Source organism: Melospiza georgiana, chromosome 5 (genome assembly GCF_028018845.1).
Source record: "Melospiza georgiana isolate bMelGeo1 chromosome 5, bMelGeo1.pri, whole genome shotgun sequence".
In the NCBI taxonomy this organism is placed as follows: domain Eukaryota; kingdom Metazoa; phylum Chordata; class Aves; order Passeriformes; family Passerellidae; genus Melospiza; species Melospiza georgiana.
Window position 1 is genome coordinate 1,444,925 of NC_080434.1, and position 19,310 is coordinate 1,464,234.

Below are 19,310 nucleotides of genomic sequence, written 5' to 3' on the forward strand. Positions count from 1 at the left end.
ATTTCCTCTTAGGGTAATAACAAGTTCAACTTCATTGTATTAATTTACTTAGGAGAAAAGGAAAGATATTTTCATTGACACAGAACTATACCTGGATAAATAAGCCACTGTTTTTCTCACCCTGGGTTCAGTTACCAGTACAAAGAAAGAGCTTGCCAGAGGAGAAGAACTTGATAACAACATTGTTGGACATTTTGGCGATGTTTGGTTTTTTTCTTAGTCTCAAGCACCATCTTTATGTGGGCTAGAACTTTAAATACAAATCCACTCCTTAGTAGTGAAATGACAAAAACCATTTAATGCAAGCCCTATTACTTACAAGGCAAGTGAAAAGCAGCTTATTCTGAACAGACAAGGAAGCAAAGCAGGAGCTGGTCCCTTGGTCACACACTTCCCTCTGTTTCAGCCTGAGATTGGAATTCCTGAAACTTTCTTCTGCTGAAGGCCTGAGGTAGCCCTGTGCTCCACCTAATTCAGACCTTTGAGCAATGTGTGCAGCACTGTTTGGAATAGTGGCAGCTCTAAGTGCTAATGTAGAAATGGCAGCTTCCCAATAAAATCAATGATCTGATTAGTAGAGTAGCTAATGAAAACATTAGGCAAGTTTGCTGAATGCCTTTTCTTCAGCATGCAGGAACCTAGACCAGTTTAACTGATAAGAGAAATACCCCCATGGTAAAGACTGAAATGGTTCCATGCAGGTCTCATGTAATACATGGGGAACATTCCCCAGGAACTTTTTTTTATCTCTGGCCTCTGAAAATAAGATAGCTAAAAAAAAAAATTAAAACAGCATGCAATAGAACTGACTTTGAAGGTTAAGAGGTGAGGTTAATCTGTTAAAATGTGTCAACAACATTACGCTGTAATCCAAAGGACTAAGTAGGTAATACAATTTCATAGTAATACCTATAAAGGGTCTTGTACTATTTTTTTTAGGGAAAAATGTCCTTGTATCATGTGGGGTTTTTTTATTCTGACCAAATTAACAATCTTTGACCTTCTAGATGAGGCTGTGCAATGTGTTAATTCCTTTTTAGCATTTTCACTCCTCAGAACAATGTCTTTCCCTTTGAACTAAAGGAGTTGTGCCAGCTTTTTGAATTTCAAAGTGCATTTGAGCCTGTAATTCAACAATTTTTTTCCTTCTCAAAGTATCTGGGAAGTGGGAGATCATGTCACCTGCCCACCCTTGTTCAGCAGCACAGTGGAGGCACCACTTCCTTGGTGACAGTTTGGCAGGAAAAGATGGTGGAATTCCATTGCTTGAGTGGTGCCCTGGGGTGTAATGGTTATGCCTAACCATCATGTGCAGGTCTCAAGACTGATACAGAAGCAGAGCCTCTAAGGAAGAGTTTTGGTGGGTGTTACATCCTTTCTGTCCTTGTCCTCCCACCAAGAATGAGAATAATTCTTGTAATTGAAAACTATGAGAATTCTTTTACTATGTATTTTACACAGTTTTTATTTTACCAAAAGCCTCTTGGGCAGAGCTGATGTTACATTGATCAGTTTATTGCACATTTCCACCTAAATGAACAGTGACAGGGGAAAGGAATGAGGCCTGGAAAATAAAATGTAAGTGACTTGTCAAAGTTACATGCCTAAAGCTGCTAGTGCTGTTATTTCCATTTCCATACCTGTGTCACTGCTCTTCTAAGGCAAGGCAGCAGCAGTGGTCAGAAGGTATTTTTTTCTTTAGGGTTCAGTGGTTATCCCAACTTTATGATGACCTTTTTAGCTGCAGCTCAGCCCTAAATGATTTCCTGGCTGTCAGACAAGATCAGTGGTTGGTTACTGTCTAGAAGGAATTTCATGCATGAATTGCATGACACCAGTTTACATGGAAGTGTCTTTGGTGTTAGCAATGAGAAACATCAAGATTTTACTTAGCTCAAGGAAATGATTCACATCAACTTTTATAAAAAATACAGTACAACTCATACAATGACCTTTAGAAAAAAGCATTGAAGGTGAACCATACTATGAATACTTTGAATGGTAACAAATTATGTGGTACAGCTGTTAAATGTCACCATAGCTTCCTCTGAAACCCATCATTAGAGTTGGAACTGTGAAGTTGGAGAGTAAAGTTGGATATCTGAAGAAAATCACTTGTTCAATTGCTTGACCTTTGGCTTATGATGATGAGCAGGTTTCTAACTTTTCCTGAAGAAACCTTATGCTAAAGAAAAAAACCCCAAATATGTAAAAGTTACCGGATTGAACAAAGTCTTTACTAACACATGGTATTTAAGTTAAAGCTTGAAATACTAATACTCAAACAGAGAGAAACATTGAAACGGTATTTACAGATTAGCAGAATTATTTAATTCTTTGACACCAACAGGACAAATGCTAAACAGGTATTTCTGTAATCTGATTTCTACACATAAGCAGCCTTCATTTCTTCATAAAAGCATTAAAGAGTCTACTTGCAATCAGTTTAGACATGAAGAGTCACCTGTGGAGGTAAATTATCAACTAATTAACAGTCTTTGTATTATCCACTATACCATACTTACTTTTCTTGTAGGGCAGCCTGGAAAAGCTTTCCCTGCTCTTGGTACAGAAAAGGCTATGCCATATTTAACCTTCAAACATCTGTGTGCACTCTGCTTGCATGTTTTATTTGAGGCATTACACTGCAACTGAAGTAATAAAGTTCTTACTGGTGGATAGGTAAGTGTTCTTGTGACAGGACCTGTTACACTGCTGACCTCTAACTGGGGCTTTTCTCACCCACAGAATGTTCTGAAGAATCACAAGCAACCTCCACAGATCTCCTACCTACCCACAGCTAGGCAGGTACCTACCCTACCCATGTATCTTCTACCCATACATCTAAGTGGAGGAACAAGGGGAAATTCTCTAAGGATAGCTGAATAATTTGTGCCATGGAGCTTCACCATTGCGGTTTTGCTGTGCAGAGCAGATACCAAGAGTTTTTAGTAAATGGAAAAATGTTCCTCCTTAGATTAAAGATCCTTTGACTAACATAAGCAGAAGAAAAATCCTTCAGTTGGTAGAAAATATTTATTGTAAAGCATTCAGCTCAAATACATGTAATCAAATCTCTTTGACCATAGAAAGTAAGAATGTTCTGAGACATACTTAAAGCCAAGTTGTAGCTAACATAGGATTTTCATAGTCAAATTTGAACCTCCTAGTAAACATTTTAAGTACTGACACCACTAATGAGTGGTATGTACAGTGCCCTAGAAAGGCTTAAAAGAAAGCATAATGTTCCCTAGAAATGGCACCCTTAACTTGTACATTATGAGAGGTTTAAGTAAATTTAATGGTGAAAGAGTCAATCACAAGTTTAAATATATTACAAATTTACTTACTGTATGAGCACTGTTAACAGTGTTGTTTCTATGTCTGTGTTCCTCATTATTAGCCAAGATTTTGCAAGTCTTAGGTAAAATACTTTGAAGTGGTTCTCCAGTTGAGTTCCCTAAATGCTTTCCCATGCCCTTGATTCTTGTCCCCAAGCTACTGAAAAAGTCAGGGAAACTCAGCCAGCTACCAGCATTAGCTAACCAGCAGTGTAACAATGTCGTGGCCCTGCTGTGAAGCCCAAGCTACTCTAAGCATCAGTAGTATTTTCTAAGACTAATCTGAAGCTGAACCTGTTTTAGTAGGTACAGAGCAGTCATCTTAAACAGGTCTGATCAAGGGTGGAGCAAGGCTATCCAATTACCCTGCTGAAGCCGAAACTCAGCATGTGGTATTTCCAGAAATGCTGACACTCTCATCCTCCAGTTCCAGCAGCCAGGACAACTTTTTCCCCTACTCTACAGAATCTCTTGAACAGGATTTTTCACCTGATGAACTGTCAAAACACCAATATCCTGCAGTCTAAGAGGGAAAGTATGGCAGAATTAGCAAGGTAAACTACACAGATCCCACCTCATCCTCAGGTGAATTTAGCCAACCCTGAGGAAAGTTAATACAAATGCTAATGCTTAAAAGGGCAAGGTGTGTCACCAGCTACATTGGAATTCACAAATTACTTAATCTTCTTGAGAACTGAATTAAGAGTGCACCTAGTTACAATTACTACATTTCTCTTTGGCTTTCAAATCTACATCTTGTTTATCCTCAGGAACAGACATGCTATTTTGGGGAAATCAGTGCCTCCTTTTCAGCAGGTAAGATGCCAGGTCTAGGCTTCTAAACTTGCCACTCAGCTAAGAACTTCTGACCTTTAGGGGCTACTGTGGTTCTGACTACAACCCTGTTGACTTGAAATCCAAAATCCATAGCACTCCGCAAAAAAAGTCCTCATAAATGGCAGAGTTGTGCATGGACATGAAACCAAGAACCCATGCAACATATGGCTGCAATTCAATTTGTTTTTAAAATGAATTCAAAGTTGCATACTCAGGTTGGCCAAGACTAATAAAGTCAGTTGACAGAGGTCTTCATGGCATTTTTTTACCAGCCAGAATGATGAAGGAAATTACCTTGCAGTACCAGTGGCAGTTTCTCCTCATTCCCAGGCAAGGGTACTCTGTTAAGCATGCATACTGAGAGCAGTACCAAGGAAGTACATGTCAATGTATAGGCTTCAGCTTTTATCCTTTATTACGTACACAGCAAAGAAGGCAGCATTAGACACACGCACAGTGTGTTACACCCACTCCATCCACGGCACACGCACACGCACACACACAGCCTTAAAAAAGTGTCGGTGATAAGGAACATGTTATAAAGGTTGTGATCTTTATCTCTAAGCCCCTGAGCTTCTTCTTATGGTTAGGTGAAAAGGCAACAAACAAGTCTTTCCTTGCTCTATAAGTGCTTTGTGCAACGATGTCCATAGAGGTCATAAGTCTTTTTGGGAGGAGTGAATGTCTTACTCCCATATTCACAGTCTCCTATCGCTGTTTTTGCAACACACAGTTTCCAGTTATGTTCAGTTGTCATAGGCGGCTAATATAGCTCTTGCTCCTGTGATTAAAGTTAGGAAAGGTTCTGCAGATCAGAAATGAAATGCAGGCCCCTCTTTCTCTCAAGAGATGTCATCTTGGTGACACTGCAGGACTAGAGAAGTTACCAGAATTTCGTGGAGACTGAAGAGGCACAGATGAAGAACTGGGAGACAGTTTTCTTGGGCTGCATAGATCACCATTGTGCAACTTCCACAAAAGTTCTTCATTTTCCATTGACAGACGTTTGTTTACTTTTGATTCTTTCTCTAGTGACTCCTGTAAAACAGCTTGCTCTGTAGAAAGTTGCCTGCAAATGGAAGATTTACATCAGAACACATAACCCAACTTGGAGGCTGCAGTATTAAAACTTAAAGAAAGGTTTGAAAGTGCATAAGCCTTTGCTTGGCTCACAACTGAATTCCAGCTTTAATTGGAGGACTGACCATGTTCTCATTCTAGCTATATTTAAACTGGTAGCTTACAGAAAGCAGGAGAAAGTCCCAGTAAGAAACATCCCCAAGGACAAGAAAAAGCATCAGAAAAGTAAGGCTTAAAACAACATGTGCTTTTAAAACACCTGTGCTGGAGCCTTTGGGTCTTGTTGCAGGCTCAGCTCAACATGGAAGCTACAGATTTCTTTACACCAGAAGAGTCTGGCCATCCATTTAAGCAACCGCTAGGAGGAGCTCAGACCTGTTTTATTCATGTTAAATATTACCGTTACTGCTAAATAAACCACACTGATCGAAACTGGGGACAAATCACTCACTGAAGTGGTTATAAGTATGACCTAAGTCTAGCTTACAAGCCAGTAGTACTTAAAAAGGTCAATCTTTGTATGATGGTATTTCTGAGTTGCTTTTTCTTCCCTAAAATACTGGAGTACTAAGAACATACTAAACATTTATCCCCTTTCAAAATGTTCCTGCTTGTTAACTGTACAAAGTAATGCACATTTGTAGAGATACAACTGGGGAAGAAATGGATGTGTTCTTTCACAGAGTACTAAAAAATTGCATTCACCAATACTTCAAGAGAATTTTCTTTCTTGTCACAGGAACCCCTTCCCCCTGATTAAAGGCATCTAAATGTTCACAGATATTTTCACCTTGAAAGCTCCATGTGTTTGTCCATCCGAGCTTTTAATTCTTCATTTTCTTGCTGAACCTTCTTTAATTTATCCATTAAGATGGTGTTGTTCTCCACCTTGGAAAGAAGGTCACAATTTGAAATAAAACCCATACGTGCACTCTTCAAGCTTCTGACTGAGCTATCAGAGATGTTGGCAATCTGGAGTTTGCAGAGCTTGTTACAGTACACACAAAAACATCCTACTTAGCTTATCCCTGCATAACACTGGCACTTGGCCACTTGTGCTGATGAGATGCCAGCAAGGAGGATTGCTGTTAACCAGCACATTCCAGTAATTTCTGCCAGTGATGGGCAGTTTTAGACACTGTAGTACCTTACTAGACAGAAGACTGTCTAGAAATAACATGACAAATTCAAGAGTTCCCCTGATAAACAGCTTTCTTATTGCTCTTCTGATTCCACATCACTGCTGGAGGACGTTATAAAAATAAAAGGAAAAACTGATTAAGTGGTTGCATGGTCCAAGGCCTTTTACACTGAGGCCAATGTCTGTTGGAAAAGATGAAGGTTTGCTAGCAATTTGCCAGTAATTGCAGACTAGAGTAACATACACTGCTGCACAATACTGAACAACTGACATCAATGTGTTCCTTTGTGTCCAAACCTCTTTCTATACTTCCTCATTAAAGTCTTGCTTAAGCAAATATTACAACAGTGTTCAAAGGCCCCACCCAGGAGGAGGACCCTGTCCTGTCACAAATAACAGCATGCTAAGGGATTACAAGTCCTGCCTCTGAAATTGAATTTTCATGTGGAATTACACACAGGTCAAAGAGACAGTCACACAGCTAAACAAACAGCTTAACAGGTAAAATGACTGGCCTAAGCTAATCAAGACTTACTCCACTTCATATCTGATCCCTTCTTGTTAAATTAGGATCATTTCCTTCCTAATGTATTCCTGACAATGCAATCTATCTTCCATACCACTTAAGCAATGTAGCAGGTGAGGATTCTGTTCTTTAGGGGAAGAGGCTCCCAGATAACTGTACTAACATAGCAATAGTTATGCACACCAGCAGTTGTCTTAAGACGTTAAAAGGTCATTTAGAGCATCGGGTCTTTTTTTTTTTGCCTCTTGATAAATATCCCAACACTGTACCTGCAACGTGAGCATGTCCCATCAGGAATTCCTGTTTCCTTTGAAACAAAACCTATTAATTCTTGCATGTAAGTCTGTCCAGCCCAAGTTCATTATAGGAACACAAGTCAGAGACACAGCCCCAGCATGCCAGACCCAAGGAATGCTCACCAGCTTTTCCATCTTCATTAGCTTTATGTCCTGCTGATGGAGTTTCTCATTCTTGATTTCCAGCACTGCTTTCAAACTTTCCAGCTCCTGTTCCAGGTACATAATCTGTGGGTTTTTCTGAAAGATTGCCAGAGAGTTTGCTTAGTACCCTGAATTTCAGGAATAATTTAGATGTTTCTCTGCTATTCTGAAAAAACAAGGAAATAATTATGGTAACGAGTTACTTGTTCTAAGTGAAATCAAGTCAAACACTAGAATAAATAACAAGATCTGATATCACTTTCTCCTTGTTTTTTGTTTGTCCTTCAGGGTAGGTGGACAGTTGCAGTTGCTTCATCAGAAGTTGTTCAGAAAACACTTAATGCACAGACATGAAAAACGCCTGTGAATCAAAGGAAGGCATGAATGCTGTTACAGCAAAACTTGTTTCACAGGAGTGCCCAAAGGCCTTAAGGCTAGGAGTTCCAAAATTTATTTTATATTACTCATAACCCATCCCAAGAGATAATTAGAGTAAACATCTAAAGAGTTTTCAGGCACTGGAATACTTCAAAAAAGCACCAGAAGTTTAAGTTCTGAACTTGACTGTAGCTTATGTTCCCTGGTTTGAGTCTGAAAGTAGCTGGCTCATAAGCAGAAATTGAAAGTTTTCAGCTTTACTTTCTTCTGAAGCCTGAAAATGCAACTATACATAAAAATTTTGCCCTGGTACACATCCATAACTTATCTACAATATAGCAAGTTAGGACTTTTTTATTTTTCCTTTTTGTATTGTTTTCTGGGAGGTGGAAGGGAGATCAGGAGGAGGCCGCAGCAGGGTAAGATGTGGCTGCCTCAAGGACCTGTTTTCCAGAGTAAGAAACCATTCAAACACTGCAGAGTAAAACAGATTGCATTTCAAGGCAGTAACAGCCAAAAAAAGGGAAAATAGAGCAAGTCTGAGTCCACTTCCAGATAGTGAGAATGGAACATGAGCTGAACTCAATCAATGATTAAGCATGTTGTGTAACTAAGTTTATCTTCAAAATTAAACAAAACTTGTTTCAGTGCATTTGGGTAAGAACACAGGTGCACTGCACTGAGTAACAGCTTCACTGCCACACCACAAACCTCGGGCAGGAGGGCAATGCCTGCAGCCGTGTGGGTGTGGGCTCACAAGCACAGGGCCAGCACATGTCACAAGTAATAGGGGCTCCAACACCTAGGGCATTCTCCTGCTTGTTTTTAAGGCCTGTGGCAGTAGTGGTTCTTGTTTAGCTTTTGGTAAGTCAGTGTGAGGGTGAAGCATGCTGTGTGAGGGTGAAGCATGCTGTGCTGCCTCAGTGAAGGCAGCAGACAATCTGTTCCTGTTTTGTGACTTTAACATGGAATCTAGCAGCTAACAAGGAAAGCAATCCTGAAAAGTTGAAATGTTACAGTATGTTCAATATTCACTTTATTTTCTTTCTCTCAAGTCCAGGGGTCTTAAAATGTGTTTTTAAAGTCAATTCTGAGCCCCCACATTAGCTACTCAGAGGAGAACACACAGGCAAATAAAAAGACTGAAAGGACTACCTCTTTTAGCAAAAACCTGGGAATATCAAGTGCCACTACCTACATGATACCAGAGAGGTGGAAATACATCTCTCTCTTCAAAGGGCTATTGGGAATTCCAATACTGCAGAATCTGTGCTTAGTACAGAAGAGTATGCTGAGTCAAACTGGTGCTTTTCCAAAGACAAGTCTCAAGCTTATCATGCATCTTATGCTGCCAGGAAAGCACAAAGCACATTTGCAGCTATGTAAAGGCACTTGACGATTGCTCCTTTAATTTAAGCAACATCTGAGTGTGCCTGTGGAATTACAGCTCAAACTCCCACTGCCACAGCAACATATTGTGGTTGCAGATTCTTCTTGTGGCAGCTCTGTCCTGCCACTAGAATAAGCAATAAGAGAAAACAATACAGAACAAATTCCAGGAAAACTAGGGCAACTTCCACTAGAGGCATCCTAAGTGAGTCCTTTAAGCATGGAATTTCTTTGTGGAATAAACAATACCACTGGTATTCCACTTACTTCTGAGTAACCAGAAAGATAAGCATGTTTGTGTCTAAGCCCCAGCACCCAGTGCATAAAAAAACTCTCTCAGAACACATTTCTCTTCCAGGAGCATCAGAGGCAACAGCAGCCTTGGGAGGAAAGGCAGGACAAAATAAAAGTTTCTTTGAAGGATTAATCAGCAAAAAGTAAGAATCAATATTTGAATAAATGCATTAGAAATGAGCTTTGCAGTAGTGATGCAAGCCCACATTGATCATAGCACTGGTACAACAGTTACTGACTGTGCACAAAAATGCTGTGGGTACAACTCCTGTACACACATGGGTCTTCAGTTCAGCTTAGGTAGGCTATTAGTTACACCTTTGACTTAGATACTCAACAGCTTTATAGAATTCTAATGGTAAAGTTAATACACAGCATCACAGTGCTTGTGAAAAACATCTGGCTGATGAGCCATTTACAAAAAAATATTACTAAGTATGGGACCCCTGTCAGGCTTCATTGCAAATTTTTTGCATTATGCAATAAAATAAACCCAGGCAAGATCTGTTCATCCACATTACTGTGGAAGATCAAGACTTACGAGATTGGCTTTTTCTTTGGCTATTTGTTTTTGTTCTTCTAATTTCAGCTTCTCACTCAGAGAGTTGTTTTCACTTTTTAGTTCATCGATTTTTTTCTGAAATGTAAATATATTGCATCATTAGGCCAAGAATTCAGTGCATATATCCAAACTGCTTTTCAAGTTTTAAACTGCTGCAATGAACCCAGCCCTTAACAAACCTCCAGCAACTCCTGCTTCTCTTTAAAGGAATCTTCAAGCGACTTCCTTTCAGATTCATGGGTACTCTTGAGCTCTAAAACAAATTATTTTTGCAGATTTTTAATACCACATAAGACATGAAAATTCTTTTTGAAAGTAAACAGCTTGAAGAGCCAGCCTATAAATATATGCATACATACAGCTGATGGCAACACAGAACATTTATCATTAACTGATGTAAAGCATTTATGATGGATCAGATTTATTCCCACTTCAGATTTGCTGATTGTCCCCTCACATATCCATTTCATTAGCAAACAGCCTGTCAGTTTTGGGAACATTCATCTGCATGCAATAAATGGGTTTACTTAGCACAGGTCACATCTGACACAAGTTGAGTTTATGGAAGGAAACAAAGCAAAAATTGAAATTGTTGAAATTGAAACTTATAAAAAAACATTTATTTTCCTACTTTGGATGCCATGCAGAGGAGTTTGCTCTTTGAAAGCAATAAAAGCATGACCAGTCTTCAAGACAAAAATGTATCACTGAAAACTTAGCTCTCAAGTGGAGTGGAAGGAGTATGGAAATCATCATCCCTTAAATCAATGAGACACAATATCATTTAAACCTGAGCATGTCACCATCCCCTCCCTGAAAAACACCTCTGCCACAGTGTACAGTACACAGTGTAGGGTATTTCTTAACATATCCATGTCATTATGGAAAGCACACAACCCTACTCATCCTCATTTTCAGTTCTGAGGTGCTCCTTACAGAACCAGGGGGTGGGAGGAATTATTCCATCACTTGAGATTTTGAGGGCAGTTCAGGTGTCTTTTACTGCAAGAAAAAGTCACTTTCATTCAAACTATTTATAAAGTTTCATTCAGCTACAATTGGATCATGGTTTTTGCTGTATGTAAAATAAGACTTGTCAGTTCTGACGGAAGGAGTTCAGCCAATGATTTTAAACATTACACAGAGAACAGCAAAGGGGACACAATGATCAAAACACCTGAATACTTTTGTTTGTGACTAGCAGTACTGTAGCATATGTACTTAAATACAAAATACTTGCCTGAAAAAGAGGATTCATACTCCTTTTTCAGCTCCTCTACTTTTTCTGAGTGCCTGTTTTCCAGTTCCAGCTTAAAGCTTTCATGTGTGGTATTTAAATTGTCCACCTGCAATATGACAACATGATTTTTCTCCCCTTACATGTATCAACTTAACCCTTGTTTAAAGCATGGTTTCAATGGCTTCATGTACTATGTCAAGTATATTTAAAATGGTCTAACAGGATTCAAAAGAAGCTAAGCCATGTACAAGGCTTAATAAATGAGAATGATGCCTTACAGTTACCACTACCAGAGTAAAACATGTGCATCTCTCACAAGCACGGAGTTGCAAAGCAAGGTCAGAGGGCAGGTGTTTTTCTAGAAATCTTAAAACTCAAGCTGACCCAAATAGCCCATGGATCTCTAGAAATAACTTAAGCTGGCAGAACACAACCAATCTCCACCACATTTAAACATAAGCCCAAGATCTGTACAGCTTAGTGTGGTAGTATTTTTTATTGCTGCAATGAAGTGGAATTTCACATTAAATAACTGTTATTAGCAAAACCCAGGATTCTCTGAAGGCTCATTTGTAGCAGAAAGCAGTTGCTAGAGAACTTTTCTACTTTGAGGGTTACAAACCTGCTCCTGGAGTTGGGCTTTATACTTTTCAGCTTCCTCAATGCAGATACTTCGGAGTTTCTCACATTCTGCAGTGTAAAACTGTTTAAGCTTCTCCTCCACCTCAGCTAAGTCATCATTATGTTTCTGGTTTAACTTCTGCAAATACCCTTCATAAGCAATTTGCAGTTCATTCCTGTCTCTTTCCAATTTCTCACAAGCTGCAGAAGTGGTTACTGAAGATGTCAAAAGAAAAAAAAGAAAAGAAAAAGAAAGGAATTGGATCAAGTTCAATACAAAAGTCACATCTTCATTTACAGGTATTAAAAACAGTGAACACATTACACAGCAACATGGTTATATACAAAGACAAATATGATTTATCCATTAAATGTGTGCCTCCAAGGACACATGAACAGATCTTCACAAAACTATCAAATTCCATGTTTCTTAGGCTGAGAATGAATTGAACCCAGCTAAGCCAGGAGCCCACATAAAAAGCACAAGTGTGACAGATTGACACGACATGGAAGGAGGAATGTCTCATGAGGGACACTGAAGAGCTCCAATAAAAAAATTAATTGTATTTGCTACTTTACCTTATTTGATCCCATTCAGTAGAATATCTGTCAGAGTACTTCACTTTTTGACATAGAAACCACTTAGCTAAATTTGAAAGTCCTAATTTCTTGAAAACTGTATGTTTAATGACACCCATACTCAGACATACAGCAAAGAAGCAATTCTAGCTTGACATGGACCTGATACAGATCTGCCAATCTGAAAGGTACCCTCATGTGTTTATGCATGAGATATTTAAATATGCAAGATAGAAAATGGTTTTAGGCAAAAAGTGCAGAGTATTAAGAAAAGATAAATGCTCTGCAACTCTCTTTACATCTGCATTAACACAGGTCTGCTAAGAAAGCTGCCTAAGTTTGTCTCCCCATATTTGCAGCTGCTTGAAAGGCAAAACAGAAGTTAGCAACTTGCATTTTTGAGTTTGAAATATAGATGCCCAAGTCCAACCAGCCAGGCCTGAATGGGAGGAGTCATCCTCCTACTGTTAATATGACTGCAGCAAATGCCTGATGCAGTTCCAGCTGCACCCAAAGCCTGAAAGCAAGGTGAAACAGCATCTCTAACCCAAGTGTGTGGTCACTGACCTGGTGCAAAACTGGTTCTATACAGACTCTATAGTGCTATGGTTTAAAATAAATTAGTCAGATGAGTGGCTGTTTAGGAGAAAAATCAACTAAAATGTTAACTTGATCCTCAAAGGCAGAAATCATGCATGCATGCACTTCACAGCAGACTGGCGCGCTGCCCAAAGAGTGTAAATATAAACTCTGTGTAAAAGCATGGGAAGAGGCAAGGATTTCCGTACAGGCAGTACAGGAAATTCTCATCACAAGAGTGTCTGAACCTTAAGATAAATAAATTACAGTATCCTCAGGGACTGATTCCCAAAGTAGTAATGGGTCAGCTGAAGGGAAAGCAGCCTGCCCCAGCGGAGTGCCTCAAGTTACACGTGTCTTACTCTTTTTTGCTACAGCTCATTAAAAGCATGTGAGTAACTTGATGGATGATATTCTTTTAAGGGAACTGAAAATAATCTTGGCCCTGCTACCATCACTTGGAACCTGCAGTGGAACTAGAAAGTGTTAAGAGAGTGAGCTGTACTGCATGGAAATCAATCTACATGTGTGTCTACCTGAATTAGGCTTAGCAGCAGGCTTAGCTATGCTGGGTCTGTGCAAAGGATGTGCTGATCTGGACAGATTTAGGCCAAGCTCTTCATTCTCTGACTGGCAACGATGCAACAGAGGCTCAACTGAAACCTACCACAACATTCTCTGCAACCCAAGCAGATTTCACAGTTTTTGCTACCTTCTGCAGCAGCACCAAAATAAATTTTTGCTCCCCTATCTTTATTTGTTTCAGAAACTTCTCTTACAACTGCTCCCTTAGGGAAAGGGAAAAAAAAATAAATTAGCTTTCACACTACTACCACATTGCAGTGGCACAAAGTTATTGAATATATATATACACTCTGCATTGCCACATTTCTGGAGAAGAGGTAACACCATTGTTAGGGGACACTGTATGACAATGCCAAGAACCAGGCAGCAAGCCAAATGGAGGTGTTACACAGCCAACCACGTGCAGATGGAGCTGACCTTCCACAGCAGAGTAAGGGCACAGCTGAGAGGCAGGCAACTTGCCTGGCTCACTTGGGGTAACTGCAGCAAAATGCTTCAAATGACCCACTTCATTTATAACCAACAGAGGAAGAAGCATCAAATTCCTTATTTGCAAGGCCAGAGCTATTCATTTGCCTCCAGTTAGCCAGAGGAATTTGCTGCCTATCATTGCCTTATCTTTAAATGTCAGCACGCAGAGCTTCAAATGATGCAAAGCACTTCAGAAAAAAGCAAATAGCAAACCACGCCTTTGTCAAAGAAAACAGACACATCAGTTCCCCTTCAGGCAGTTTGCAATTCAGATTTATGAGAGGACTAATGTTACAAAGGCAAACAAAAGACTTTTGAAACTTGCACTAGCAGTTCAAAGTTGTTACCATAAAGGTAACTTGGCCTCCACAAAGCTGGAGGCTGCAACGCTTCCTTGCACACCACAAGCCTGACTTATATCCCTGCCATCCAAACAAGAAGCAGAACTCCTACACAACCAGGGAGCTCCCAGTACCATGGTGGTGCAAGAAACTGACCATGGTTTTTCCTGACTTCAGGAAAAACACCAACTAAAGAATTGTTAATTTGAAATTATGAGATGTCCCATAAACCAAAGCTTATCTAAATACTTGAGATTGAAATGGGTGCAGCAAGTATTTTGCACAGTTCTGTCCCTCTGCACACTGAATCATGTATTTTACAACTGCTCTGCTTTTTTTAAAGAAAGTTGCCTTTTTCATGATTTGTCCCAAATTCCTTAATTTGGCCATTTAGCCACTGGCTAACCAAAGCTGACTGCTGCTCAACTGAAGAGTAATCTCACTGAACTCATGCTAAACTTGGAAGAAAAATTGGCAACTGGAACATGTGTTTTTCCAGTAGCAAACACACAAATCTATTTCAACTTCTCGTCCACTTCAGAGATACCTGAAGTGCATACTTCATAGTTTTTGTACAGTACTACTGTGTTTCCTTTCCCTTCTTGAAGTGCTTTTCTCCACAATTCCACATCTTTAGAACACAAACCTTGAGCAAAAAAAGAAAGAAAAACAACAGGAAACAAATGGTCCAACAGCATTTCATGGAAAAATCATGCCAGAGAGATGAATAGATGCACTATTTGTTTGTCTGTGAAGTTTGCTCCATTTTACCTGCAACACTAAACAGTTTTAAGGACTGTATATGGAATGCTATACTTGGCAGCCAGAAGCAATCTTTTCACTTCTTTATTCATATAGCATAGCCATTAATTCATTTTTTCCCTTCAAATATTAATATTTTTCCTCCACTTGGTTGTCCCAGCCTCTCTTCCCAATCATACAACTGTCTCTCCCGGTATCAGTACAGCAGGGAGCAAGATTAATCTGTGGTTTTAGGCTTCTTAACACCTCTAATTATGAATGAAGAGCCTCATTCTTTTCCATTCAACCGTGACCTTTAGAAATCATGAAAAGTTTCTGAGATTTGGTAACAGCAAATCTTCAGAAATGCTAGTTTTGACATATAAAATAACTCTTTATTTGTAGTAGTTAACATCAGCCACTTGTATCTTGGGTATTTCACTACAAAGCTTTTTAAATGCCAAAATCATAAAACAAATGCTTGCAAGAGCAGCATGGAGAATCAGGCACATGGCAACTCCCTGCACAGTGCAAGCACATCCAAACCACAGCAACAGTGGCTGCAGCTGAAGGAGAGGACTACAAAAATTGTCTTTGTATCTCCAAGAAAGCTATTTTGTATTTTCACTAAAAGTAGCCAAGAGATAAGATCTTACAAGTGTGCATCTCCTTTCACTTTTTTTCCTTGCTCTAATTATAAAACCATCATCCAATACAGCCCTTATGGCTAAACTGCTTAGCTTAAACATGTTTCAATTTACATTCCCCTAAAGCTACCATAACCATAGCTCTAAGATAAAATACAATGGATTTTTTTAACCCTGAATTAAATGGTTTGCAAACAGTAGTTATCTTCATAAAATTGTCCAAGTCACTCACTGGCCTAGTTATGATTTATGAAAAGGCATTAGACTGTCTGAAATTCTAAACCACAGTTCACTAGGACAGTAAACTGTCAGCATTTTAATAGATGTGGGGGATGTGAAATGGGGATCACTACCACAAAAAAAGCCCAAGTATTTAGTACTACGTGATATTACACTGCACTAACATTTAATTGCTCAGACCTTGTATTTCACACTGCAAGCTGTATGTTCTCTTGACCAGTAAATCTGCTACAGACAGGCTCACTTCCTTCTCTTTACAATATATATATTTATATCTACATAGTAATTAATTTATGGTATTGGCAGATTCTCAATATTGAAAATTCTTCTTCCCAAAAATGCTTTCAAGTTTATGACCAGGTTTCTCTTCGTTCTCTTTCTGGTGTTACTTCCATAATGAGACTAATTATAGAGGACATTAAACCACATTGCATATTTTTGTTCTTGGGCAAGTTAGACAAGGCAGGTAGCCAAAGAAGCCTGCTTTGAGCAACATTTAAGCATATATGATTGAATAAATAACGTGAAGCACTCAATTCTCTGCTGGGAAGTAAATTCACATCCCATGTGCTGCAAACACTACAAGTGACAGAATGTTCAAGCAGGCAAACAGGCAAGTCTGTGAAGTGTGGCAAGTCAGGCCCTGTCTCAAGTAAGTGAAAGAAGCATCTGCCTATTATTAAGTATTTTTAATGATGACCTTAACCTGAAAACCGAATCACATTCACTGTAAAACACAACGGTCTCTTCTATTTGAACTTCCAAAGCGTCTTGAAGATAATTTAGTAATAAAAAAGAACACGAAGGTATTCTGAAGGAAATACATTTAGCAATTGCCATGCAGCAGCTGGAGGTGAGAGAGGGGTTTGGCATTTGGCTGTCTGTGCAGGGTACACACAGGCCTCTCCAGGCCACGCAGCAAGGCTCACCGATGGAAATGTTCAAAGGGCCAAGGCTGGCGCCAGCTGAGTCAACTTTGCACCTGCTATCCTGTAGCAGGACTCAGCTGGATCACATCCAGCAGGGCTGCAAGGAGGCTCTGAAACAATGTGGAGTGCAATTGATTTAGAGGAACAGTTTCATACCTCTCAAGAAATATGCAGCCCTTGCAATTTCTACCTACATAATTAAATGAGTAACTAGAAGTTTACACACTAGCTTGCATCTTAAGAGAAACAGTTAACAAGCAGCACATCCTAAGCTGCTCCAGGCTCCCAGAACTACTGTGCTTTCATTTAAGCCAGTATCAGTAAACCAGTAGCTGGAGATTTTAATGAAGTCCAAGTTCAGAACCCAACTGTTACTGATTTTGAACTCCCTTTGGAAAAGCCCATCCCCAAACACCTATCACTGCTAATCCCTGCACATGTTTCCAGCTACTGAGAGCAGAAAACATTGTCTGGTAACCATCACCTGGCTGGCACAGTCACATTCTGGGACAGGAATGCCTATTTAAACCATTTAACAAAAAAGTATTTTGGTAGAAATGGTCATACACAATAACCCAGCAAAACATACCATTTGACAGCAAGTAAATTTGGTCTTGCAAGGTAAATCAAGGAGCTTGGGAACATGCACAGTTAAACTTCAAAGTAAGAAACTGAGAAGTCTAAACTGCACAAGCTTCAGGATACCCTCAAACCCAGCAGCATGCAGAGAACAGGCTGCACTGGGCTGTGCACACCCGGTTCCTCTTCTCAAGAGTGTCTGTCCCCAGACTGCAAACCAACAGTCATTAGAAACATGGCAACTGGAACTCCACAAAACATCTACATGGCCAAACTAAGACTCAAACAGCACTTATCTTTCCCAGCAAATGTATGCTTAGATCGTTCTGTGAATGAAAATCCACAGTACTTACGTCAAAACAGTCTATGGAAATCTTAAGTTCAGCTGAATCCATTTAACAGTGTCAATAGAAAGCTGATTAGCAGGTATGTATATAAGCAGATTATTTTCAGCTAAAGCTACTGTTTTAAGAATGCCTTTCTCACACCTTGTCAACAAATTATTAATTTAACTTCAAAAAAAAAAACCCAAACCAAGTTATTTTTAAAGGTAGACAGAATTGAAGACCTGGATAGTTTTTCATTTCTATAATGAAATCCACTCCCTTTACATGCTGAGGAGAGCAGTACAGACAGGCTAGACATGTGACGTTGTTAAGACAAAGGAACTGCACGAAGATAAATAAATGCTTCATGAAACCATGGTCTGGAAACCTTACAAAGGAAGTGAGCCCCAGGCTGCCATTCAGATGCTCCTGCAGAACTGACCCAGGAAGGTCAGCTCTGTGAGGGGAGCAGCTGACAGTGGCATCCAGCAGCACATCAGCCAGCATCCCTGTCTGAGAGCTCGGGGCACTCGGGTGTCACACATCCATCAGGCACAGTTGCATTTGAAGTTTTTTCCAGTTATCAACCTACTGAATGGCACATGCTTGCAATGGGAGTCTCATTTATGAGCTCATCAAGCTGCTGATCAAAGCAGGAAGATAACAAGTTTATGGGAAGCTCACTTAAGCATGAGGCATCCTTACAAAGAGCTACACATTCAAAAAAAACCCGAACTCCACCAAAACCCTCAAATGTGGTAATGGCAAAAGTGTTGGCCAGCTTTTTGGTCTACCCATCTGAGCAGAATTTTCCCTTTCTAGGTAAGTGATAAACATAGTACCTAGGTTGATAAAGGAAAAATAATGTTGAAGATGCAAGCCTAGAGAACAAAAGAGACTTTTTTACTCTGATAGCAATCCTTCTGAAGTCATTTCCTTGGGGTAAACAAATAGGTTTGCTCAGAGAATCACATCAAGTACATAAATAGAAATAAATCTGGTTTATAAAGTTTATAACACAACTTTTTAGTGATCCAAGGCCTTTTCCACATTAAAACCCTAGTCCTGTTGTCACTTTAGGCTAATAGAAACATCAGTTGCAGCTGACGGGGAACACAACCCTGCACCCTGGTACTCCTTCCCTTTTCTCTGCTCCAGTCCCAGCATTCTTTCAGTCACATACTGAAGTCGGGGCAGGCAGCTTTGGCAAAACAGCACTACCAGGCAATAGTCTCAGCTGCCTTAGGTCCCCAGGCAGCTCACTGCACTGGTGGGGACATGGCTGCCCCTGCAGCAATGCTGCCACAAGGAGGACAGAGGGATGCAAAGGCAGGGGAAGGCCAGGCTCTTTCAAAGCCAGCCCCTACTGAGACTGGCCTGTAACATCTGCTAAATTCAAATACGTTACATGGAGCTACCTCTTAATGCATTTAAATCAAGCTTC

At 39.8% G+C, this 19,310-nt stretch overlaps 1 protein-coding gene across 3 annotated transcripts in view; it reads right to left on the minus strand.

Moving 5' to 3' along the window:
* Positions 1-4,570: 4,570 nt before the first annotated feature.
* Positions 4,571-19,310, minus strand: part of MTUS1 (microtubule associated scaffold protein 1) — a 115,614-nt gene continuing 100,874 nt past the window's right edge. For all 3 annotated transcript variants that reach the window (XM_058024141.1, XM_058024143.1, XM_058024142.1), the window contains 7 exons: positions 11,851-12,065; positions 11,229-11,334; positions 10,168-10,241; positions 9,968-10,063; positions 7,345-7,461; positions 6,049-6,146; positions 4,571-5,247 (listed from right to left, as the gene is read on the minus strand). In XM_058024141.1, the coding sequence (XP_057880124.1) occupies positions 5,031-5,247; positions 6,049-6,146; positions 7,345-7,461; positions 9,968-10,063; positions 10,168-10,241; positions 11,229-11,334; positions 11,851-12,065 (923 nt within the window). In that variant the 3' untranslated portion in view covers positions 4,571-5,030. The remainder of the gene's footprint in view (positions 5,248-6,048; positions 6,147-7,344; positions 7,462-9,967; positions 10,064-10,167; positions 10,242-11,228; positions 11,335-11,850; positions 12,066-19,310) is intronic.